Source organism: Scardinius erythrophthalmus (assembly GCF_964197995.2).
Source record: "Scardinius erythrophthalmus genome assembly, chromosome: 21".
In the NCBI taxonomy this organism is placed as follows: Eukaryota; Metazoa; Chordata; class Actinopteri; order Cypriniformes; family Leuciscidae; genus Scardinius; species Scardinius erythrophthalmus.
The window spans coordinates 1,874,199-1,884,985 of NC_138241.1; the positions used below are offsets into that span (position 1 = coordinate 1,874,199).

Genomic DNA, 10,787 nt, shown 5'->3' on the forward strand with positions numbered 1-10,787 from the left:
TTTTTACAGACTCAAAATCTTGCCTTCAAGCAATGGACACTTTAAAAACGTATAATCCTTTAGTGGACTCCATCTTAACCAAAGTGGATTATCTGCTCAATCAGTTCTTCAGTATTATCTTCTGCTGGGTTCCAGGACATGTTGGACTTGCAGGAAATCAGCTGCCAAGGAAGCTCTTAATAAGGAAATGAATGAATGAATGTCAAATTCCTCCCTCATATATCAGACCGATTATTAACAGATATATTTTAAATAAGTGGCAAGAAGAGTTAGCCTGACTACATCAGACTTCCTACTTCCGCTCAGTTTCAGTTTGCTTCTGTACTCAGTCTGAGATAGCGACCTATCTCCCCGTTTTCCTCCGGCCTCAAAACAGCCGGCCAATCAACGAACAGAGAGCCGTGACGTACACGCTGATTGTACCGTGGATGCGTAGATTTACTTCACATAATCTGCAAAAGTCGTTCACAGCCATGGTCACTCCGGTATTTCGCTCGATGGTTTTGTTTTCTTATCATCATGTGTTTACAGTGGAAGTTAGATGCGGCTGAGCATGCGCATAACACACGCCATAACCAAACGTCATGTGATTGGCTTACGGGTAACCAATGATTTTATACTTCAGACAAGCGCCCCCCCCGCGAGAAAGAAAACGCTTTTCAATTATGCCATGCCAGACTCTGTCTACGAAGCAAAGCGAAGTAGCAGAGTTTGGTATTACCAGGCTAAAGAAGAGTGGCATATGTGCAAGAATAATAAGTTGTATGCAACTCATCCGGAAATTAAAACCTGGACTTTTCTCAAAACTAGACTTGATCAGGTGGATAAAACTAGACTTGATCAGGTGGTCTACACCAGATGTCGTATAGGTCACACAAGTTTGACCCATGCTTTTTTACTTAAAGGTGAAGACCCAACATTATGTATGTTTTGTAGGATTCCTTTAACTGTCAAACATATTTTTATTAGATTGTCCTGGACTTAACACAAGTAGAATGCTTTTTTATGAACTTATTTCAGTTAAGGACATTTTTAATGAGATTATACCTAAAGGTTTTGGATTTTGTATCATATGTTAACTTAAAAATATATATTGTATAATATGACTTGCTGCTTATCTTTGTTCTGTTTTTATTGTATTTATATGATATTTGTGTTTTCGTAATTGAATTTTTGCCATGAAGATAGCTGACATGGCATTAAATAAAAAAGATGATGATGGTGATCTATCACAGTAGGATCTTTCTTTTTTAAGCTTAGGAATAAGAGTTAGGAGTCCTTGTGTTAAACTAGAAGGCAAAGTTTCTGACTGAATACTCTCTAAAACATCTCTATCAGGAGCTCAGTTCTTCAGCAAAGCTCTTGTAAACTCAGCCGTTAGTCCGTCGGCTCCTGCAGATCTGTGAGTTTGAGGCCTGGATGTCCTCAGTTTCTGCAGTGATAGTCATAGTTTTGTTCTGCTCATCTTTAGAGACTGATTTAAGTCAAGTCAAGTATATTTGTATAGCGCTTTTCACAATACAGATTGTATCAAAGCAGCTTCACAGTATTAAATTAAAATAATACAACAAGGTTTGTTTCTAGTGGAATTTATTGATTGATAAAATAAAATTAAATATCCCCAAATATCCCCAACTGAGCCAAACTAAGCCAAAGGCAACAGTGGCAAGGAACCGAAAAACTCCATCAAGTGACCTAATGGAAAAAAAAAAACCTTGGGAGAACCCGGGCTCAGTCGGGGGCCAGTTCTCCTCTGGCGTTTATGAACTAGAGGCCGGATTGTAGTTTGAACTGTAAGATTAAAAATATTATATGAATGCCTGGCCGAAAAGATGCGTCTTTAATCTAGTTTTAAACTGGGAGAGTGAGTCTGAGCAACGAACAGTATCCGGAAGACTATTCCAGAGTTTTGGTGCTAAATGTGAAAATGCTCTCCCTCCTTTGGTGGATCTGGATATCCTAGGTATGACCAGAAGCCTCGAATTTAGTGATCTTAAAGAGCGCGATGGATTATAGGGCGATAGAAGATCCGTTAAATAGACTGGAGCTAAGCCGTTTAGGGCTTTATAAGTCGGTAGCAATACCTTGTAATTAATACGGGACTTTATAGGTAACCAATGCAGTGATGATAAAATCGGTGTTATATGATCATATTTTCATATTTTTTAACCTCCTTCAGTGACTGAAAAAAAAGGAAGGCTGAATGCCTACAGTAATTAGATTTATAAAGTTTTGAATAAAAAAAAAAAGAGGCAATCTCTTTATAATTATGTCGAACCGAGATCTTTCAGTCAGTGCTGTGTCCAGGTGAAGCGTGAACAACACTTCACTGCACATCATCTGGATCTGCCATCCAATAATCACAATAATCTGTGTGTGTGTGTGTGTGTGTGTGTGTGTGTGTGTGTGTGTGTGTGTGTGTGTGTGTGTGTGTGTGTGTGTGTGTGTGTGTGTGTGTGTGTGTGTGTGTGTGTGTGTGTGTGTGTGTGTGTGTGTGTGTGTCAGTCAGGAGCCAGTGTTCGTGTGGTAAACCAGCTGCTCACCGAGATGGACGGCATGGAGAATCGCCGGCAGGTTTTCATGATGGCCGCCACCAACAGACCAGGTGATAAACTGAAGAGAACCGTTTCTGAACATCTTGAGGTGTTTCGTCAGCTCTCTATAACGCGTAAATGACTTCATGTCTCAGATATTATTGATCCGGCTGTGCTAAGACCCGGACGACTGGACAAAACTCTGTACGTGGGTTTGCCGCCCGCCGCGGACAGACACGTCATATTACTCACCATCACTAAGGTGAACCGTGCTTCAACACACACATGCGGACGTCTGAACCGCTGTAGTCATGTGATCTGGGTAATCTTTTGATTTATTCACTGTGTTTTAGGGAGGCACTAAACCACATCTAGATCCAGATGTCAATCTTGAGGAAATTGCCCATGATGCACGCTGTGAGAGTTTCACGTAAGTTTGTAAATTGTTCTTAATGATCCGAGAGATCGAAGCGCTTTCCCTCGCTGAGACGCTGGACTTCCTCATGAGTGTGTGTGATTTTAATTAATTTTAATCAAAAGTGTTGTGCAAATACACTTTTGTAATACGTCTATTGTAACAAACTCCAGATTATTTTTTTGTTTAGTAGATTTTGGCTCTATTCGTTAGGGATGAACCGATATGGAAATTTTGGCCGATATTGATAACCGATAATCCTTTATACTTGATAACCAATAACCGATAATCCTTTATATTTGATAGCCGATAACCGATAATCCTTTATATTTGATAGCCAATAACCGATAATCCTTTATATTTGATAGCCAATAACCGATGATCCTTTATATTTGATAGCCGATAACCGATAATCCTTTATATTTGATAGCCAATAACCGATAATCCTTTATATTTGATAGCCGATAACCGATGATCCTTTATATTTGATAGCCAATAACCGATAATCCTTTATATTTGATAGCCAATATCCGATGATCCTTTATATTTGATAGCCGATAACCGATAATCCTTTATATTTGATAGCCAATAACCGATAATCCTTTATATTTGATAGCCAATAACCGATGATCCTTTATATTTGATAGCCGATAACCGATAATCCTTTATATTTGATAACCGATAATCCTTTATATTTGATAACCGATAATCCTTTATATTTGATAGCCAATAACCGATAATCCTTTATATTTGATAGCCGATAACCGATAATCCTTTATATTTGATAACCGATAATCCTTTATATTTGATAACCGATAATCCTTTATATTTGATAGGCGATAATCCTTTATATTTGATAACCGATAACCGATAATCCTTTATATTTGATAGCCAATAACCGATAATCCTTTATATTTGATAGCCAATAACCGATGATCCTTTATATTTGATAGCCGATAATCCTTTATATTTGATAGCCAATAACCGATAATCCTTTATATTTGATAGCCAATAACCGATGATCCTTTATATTTGATAGCCGATAACCGATAATCCTTTATATTTGATAACCGATAATCCTTTATATTTGATAACCGATAATCCTTTATATTTGATAGCCAATAACCGATAATCCTTTATATTTGATAGCCGATAACCGATAATCCTTTATATTTGATAACCGATAATCCTTTATATTTGATAACCGATAATCCTTTATATTTGATAGGCGATAATCCTTTATATTTGATAACCGATAACCGATAATCCTTTATATTTGATAGCCAATAACCGATAATCCTTTATATTTGATAGCCAATAACCGATGATCCTTTATATTTGATAGCCGATAATCCTTTATATTTGATAGCCGATAACCGATAATCCTTTATATTTGATAACCGATAATCCTTTATACTTGATAACCGATAATCCTTTATATTTGATAGCCAATAACCGATAATCCTTTATATTTGATAGCCGATAACCGATAATCCTTTATATTTGATAACCGATAATCCTTTATATTTGATAACCGATAATCCTTTATATTTGATAGCCGATAATCCTTTATATTTGATAACCGATAACCGATAATCCTTTATATTTGATAGCCGATAACCGATAATCCTTTATATTTGATAACCGATAATCCTTTATATTTGATAGCCGATAACCGATAATCCTTTATATTTGATAGCCGATAACCGATAATCCTTTATATTTGATAACCGATAATCCTTTATATTTGATAGCCGATAACCGATAATCCTTTATATTTGATAGCCGATAACCGATAATCCTTTATATTTGATAACCGATAATCCTTTATATTTGATAACCGATAATCCTTTATATTTGATAGCCGATAACCGATAATCCTTTATATTTGATAGCCGATAATCCTTTATATTTGATAACCGATAACCGATAATCCTTTATATTTGATAGCCGATAACCGATAATCCTTTATATTTGATAACCGATAATCCTTTATATTTGATAGCCGATAACCGATAATCCTTTATATTTGATAACCGATAATCCTTTATATTTGATAACCGATAATCCTTTATATTTGATAGCCGATAACCGATAATCCTTTATATTTGATAACCGATAATCCTTTATATTTGATAACCGATAATCCTTTATATTTGATAGCCGATAACCGATAATCCTTTATATTTGATAGCCGATAACCGATAATCCTTTATATTTGATAGCCGATAACCGAGATATTGGCCGATAAATCTAAATCTTGAAATAAATTGATTGCCTGATTACAGAAACAAAAGGCAAACAAATACAGTGGACAACTCCTTTTACTTCAACAGTGAACCCATAATTGTAATTAGTCTATACTTTATTGGCTTTAATATAGTAATTTTTTAATAATAATAAAATTATTCAAACTATAAGGAAAAGTTTGTTTTTTTGTTTTGTTTTCCTTTTAATAGTAAAGCTCTGTTGTGCTAGATTAAAACTAGATTAAAGTCTGCCAAAAAAGTAAAAGTAAATGTTTAACTGTCATTTGATTTACATTTTAAAAGATTCAATAAATTGTTCATGTTTTATGCCTTATTTTTTATTGTAGACATGCTTTTTTGATAACTAACATTTAATTTAAGCATTAATTCAGAGTCCAGAGAAAAAAAACAATCCAGAAAATGTATATTTAAATGGGGGGAAACAGAATTTAGGCAAAAATAAAATGTATTTCATAATGCCCTAATTTTCGTATAGGACCGTAAACATGAAAACCGAACCGTTATCTGCCGATACCGATATGGCCAATACACCGTTACAAGTTTGTTGTTGTATTGTGTTGTAGAGGTGCGGATCTGTCGGCGCTGGTGCGAGAGGCGAGTGTGAACGCTCTGAGAGTTCACCTGAACACAGGACCAGCTCAGACACACACAGGTAACACACACACACACACACACACACACACATCTGAAGCAGAAACTCTGAGTTTGAGCCTGTGTTCTGTGTCACAGAGCCAGTGAAGGACATCAGAGTGAGCCGAGTGCACTTCGAGGACGCCTTCAGGAAGGTGCGCCCGTCCGTGTCCAAGAAGGTGAGAGACCAGATCCAGATCAGAGTAATGTTCAAATCAATAAACGCTTTACATACTCTCACTCATGACTTCACAGTAAGTCACAGTGGCGAGTGAAATGAGCTCAGACTGTGATTGGCTGGACTGGGCTTTGATTCAAATGTATAAAAATCGCATTAGCCACAAAATCCAGCAAATCGTTGGTGTAGTCGCGGTGTGTTTAGCGCTTCACTAGCGGCTTCCTTACTAAGCTGCAAATTTAACTGAGTTTCTGCAATCGGACTCTTTCTCCTCCATCATAAACGAGTGTGTGTCAGAGAGTGTCAGAAACACCAAACCAACATTAGAGACGCTGCAACGCCATTGGTCCACTGGTTACTCCAGTTATCCAATCACAGCCTCCGCTGAGGCAAAGTCACATGAGGTTATGAGGGATTTATTCTGCTAATGTGTTTCCATCGTAGTTTATGTGCATGACTTCTTTTAGCATAAATTAATTATCCACCTTAATTGAGCACATACATTTATATGTGCATTTTTTTAAATTTATGTGCATCTTATGCGTTATAAAAATAGGTGGGTGGAAACATCACCACTGACTTGAAATTTGTTTATTAACATATTAGTCGAGTCTCCTTCATTTCTACAGCGCTTTAACAGCATTGATGTTCCACAGCAGCTTTACAGTGATAACAGGAGATTACAGTAACAGAGTGTTCAGGCTTTACAGCAGCTCTAGAATAAAGTTATTGTCCAGATAAAGTTAGTTTGATTGATTCACTGGCCGTTTGCAAAGATCATTAGTTATTAACTTAGCGGCCGCTAACACACACCGCTCTAACAGAAAACAGAGACTTTTAATGTGTTCTGGCCGTTCATTCACACACAGCAGTGTTTGAGCTCGAGAACACACACTCTGAAACGGGTTACAAGGTGCAAGTGTTGAAATTATTTAAAAACGTTATTATCTCAGTGTAAACTTCAGAAACATGAATCTGTGAAAGCGCTGACGGCGTGCTCATGTGTGTTTAGTCTATATAGGTATGTGCGTGTTTGAATATATAGAGTTCAGGTGCAAAAGCCTCTAAGTGCCATCTGAAATTTTCTTCTAGAATGATCATTTTTATCAAGCTCGTATATTTAAGTTCAGTAATTTCACTTAAATGGCAATGAAAATAACCTATTAATTGTCATTAAAGTGAAAGGACTGAACTTAAATATACAAGCTTTATAAAAATGATCATTCTAGAAGAAAATTTCAGATGGCACTTAGAGGCTTTTGCACCTGAACTCTTCATATATATGTATATGTGCGCAGGCGTGAGTCTTTGTCTTCATATTACGTGACCGTTTGGTTCAGTCTGAACAGAATGCGTGAGATATCCAGAAACGGAGCTCTTGCAGAACAGTGGCGTTTGCAGCTTTCACACGCCGCTCGCTCGCCTCTCATTGGCTGCTGTAATCCGGGTGATTATCTCTGCTTGCAGGAGCAGTTAATGTACGAGAAGCTGAAGGAGACTCTCAGCAGATGACGAGCGCTGACCGACAACAGTCCAACACAGGAACACGATGCTCAGTCAGCTCATGGAAGACCAACATCTCTACATGATCAAAGATTATATGAAATTATATATGCAATAAACTGTATATATGAAGTGTTTTAACAGGAAAGTTCCACGAGCAGATGATTGCGGGATTAATACTGTTACAGGAAGTCTTGAAAACAGTGTTTTACAACTTGTATAAATTGTTCATTTGAATCTTTTTGGGGGGGATTTTCTACAATAGATTGAACTTCAGCTTTATTTAGTTTTTTTGCCTGTTGATTTTGGACAAGAATCTCACACACACTCAACAGAAGTACATCAGTTTTGAGTTGGACACACTTGATGAGCGCCAGCAAAGATCTTGTGTGTGTAAAATGTTTGACTCTCAAATAAACTTGTATTTCTCATCTTTAAAAAAAACAGTTTGATCTAAAAGCTTGTTCTTGAGACTGTTTTTGTATATAAATACATCATGCCGACGTGCTTTTTTCTTCCCAACAGAAAAGCTGGAAAAGCAGCCGATTGTCCAAACTTTAACTAGTGTGTATATTAACACACGCAAATAACTGTATTTAACTTTTGTGTTAAAATAGCGTTTTAAATTAGGCCAAAAATGTATTATATGATCACGTGAGATCATGTCGACAGATGCAGTCACATGACCAAAGGGAATCGAGGAGGGAAACTTTCTGGGGTGCAGAAAAAGACAAAGACAACGGGAAAATAACGAGAGAATCCATTAAAATGAGGAAAGCAATGAGCAAGTGAACAAGCAGACATTATTAGGTGTAAACTATTGGGGCCATGAAGTCAGTCAACAGTGATAACGGTAATATCAGTTCATTTAACAATTAAAAGTCACGGTATGTTTGTGAAATAGGCGTTTGTTTTACATCAGAAAGAAACTTGAGGAGCTTGTTAACATTATCATAAATCAAAATATGTCTTCTGTGTGATTCAATCTTGTAGATCTGATGAGTTTATGAAAACTCTACTTCATACTTCAGTATAAAACAGTGCTGAACTTTGCCCCCCCAAAAAAACGATTCTTAAATGTTATAATTGAGATTTTATTATGTCTAAATATAAATCTGAAAGCAAACCATTTGAAAATAACTACTATGGAGAGGAGACGTCCTCTGCTGCCATCTACTGGTTATAGTAATAATATCATTTTCATTTTAAAGGGTAACTAAACCCCTGGTCAGAGCTTGACTCCACCCACTGGCAATATTTGAAAAATGCTGGAAAAGTAGGCAGAGCCCAGTGGAGAGGGGGCGTGCATCTGAGACGTATCTCTCTGCAGGCAAGGGCGTGGTTAGCTGGTACCCTCTGACGTCAGAGTGTACCACAACTTCCAATAGGAAAATTCAACTGCAGTAGCCACTGTTCAACCTGAAGAGGGCAGCACTCAGACGTTTTTACACCATATTTAGTCAAATTAAAATACTTTAAAAACAAATGTCAAAAGAATTACTTGAATCAATGAACAGCACTAATAAAGCCCCATTCTTACAGATCATTAACTAAAAAAAGTTGGTTTAGGGTTTAGTTACCCTTTAAAAGTGTTCTTCCATAAATTATTTTTTGATGCTGTTCACTTTATTTAAATAATTCATTTTGATTTTACACTATTGTATCAGTTTCTGGTCCAAATGTGATTGCTTCATGTTAAATCGACTTGAAACATGTTTTTATCACAGGAGTAAACGAGAAGCATGAAATGAAAATCATAACTAAGACCGTTCACTGAAGTTAAATGAACACTATTGAATCTAGTTCGTTAGTTGTACATGGTTGATTTTATTGGGATTTACTTGTTTCAATCACTTGGATCCACTGTCCATGATTAAATCATGTTTAGCCAAAGAGCTTTTTTTTTTGTTAAATTCAATTGTTTGCTTTCAATATTTGTTATATTTGCTTTGTGTGGTGGGAAACCGATGATTTCTTTCTACAAGGAAGTGAAACTTGAGTAAACACACACTATAAAACGGAGATGAAGATTTTTATTTTGGACCAAAAAACAACAACAAAGAAATCTTTTTTTTTTTTTTTTTTTTTAGATAGTCCAGGTCATGGAAGGGTAGATTTTCCAGTGAGCATACAACAGTGATTTTATACAACAGTTCAACAAACGAAATATTAATATTAAGTGATGTTCATTTTCAACACAGTTGTGAGTATTTTTTACAACAAAATAACAGCTCCAACGAAAGCTCCAGTGTTTGTGAACGAATCATTAGAGTCAATAATTCAACGATTAATTCATAAATACTGCCACGTGCTTCATTACTGAGTGAATGACTCGATGACTCCTGCTGGCGGTTTTAATTTAATATTTAAAAGCATCATTGCATCGTTTTTACCATCATTGCACATTTATTTATTTAAAGCATAATTTATTTTTTGATAAAGGTATTTGTAAAGGTAAAAATGGACTGGAAAAATCGATTTAAGGGGGCAAATATGGTCCCTTACTGAGAAAGGTGCGACTGAAGAGTGAAGGATGTTAAAGCCTCATGGGGAACAACTCTAAAGAGTTTGAGAACCACTGGGACTGGGTTAAGGAACAGAACTAAATAAACATCAACACCAAAGCACAATACACACACCAAGGGCAGAAAGTAGGCCTAATATTCAGAGGTCACTTACAAAGTTAGGTTAAAGACACAAACAAAGAGGGATTCAAACAAATAGCATATCAATAACAATGTAGAATTTACAGACTGTCACTGTGAGCTGAAGAGTAATATTCAGATTAAAAATGTGTTTTTGAAGGAGAGAAGGGTGGATGCTTGACGGATGTCTTGAGGAAGAGCATTCCTCAACCTCGGAGCCACTGCGCTAAAACACTCCTGAATATGACACAGCCCCACCGAAGACATTTATCACCAGCCGCCACTGATCAACCCATACCATTTGTATTATGCATTTCCTGAACATGTACTTGCTAACTAATAAACACTTTATTTGAACAAACTACTGATCTATAAAACACAATCGGTCTTCCAACCTTTTACTATCATGTCAATAGCTCAAATTCAAAAATATTTTCACATTTCTACTACATAAATGACCCATTTTAAATACACATTCATCTTTCCAGAGGTGAATCCCTTTAATCGAAACATCACACAAACCTGTGGACATATTTAACCAGAGTGGTTTTATTGTATCAGCATATTTAAGCCCTAAAAATAGACAAATGTGTACACACACTCATAAAGACA

At 36.3% G+C, this 10,787-nt stretch overlaps 1 protein-coding gene across 2 annotated transcripts in view; it reads left to right on the top strand.

Moving 5' to 3' along the window:
- Window positions 1–9,544, top strand: part of nvl (nuclear VCP like) — a 34,994-nt gene extending 25,450 nt beyond the window's left edge. For both annotated transcript variants that reach the window (XM_081351732.1, XM_081351731.1), the window contains exons 18-23: window positions 2,506–2,605; window positions 2,690–2,796; window positions 2,888–2,964; window positions 5,783–5,871; window positions 5,949–6,028; window positions 7,495–9,544. In XM_081351732.1, the coding sequence (XP_081207858.1) occupies window positions 2,506–2,605; window positions 2,690–2,796; window positions 2,888–2,964; window positions 5,783–5,871; window positions 5,949–6,028; window positions 7,495–7,539 (498 nt within the window). In that variant the 3' untranslated portion in view covers window positions 7,540–9,544. The remainder of the gene's footprint in view (window positions 1–2,505; window positions 2,606–2,689; window positions 2,797–2,887; window positions 2,965–5,782; window positions 5,872–5,948; window positions 6,029–7,494) is intronic.
- The last annotated feature ends 1,243 nt before the right edge of the window (window positions 9,545–10,787 follow it).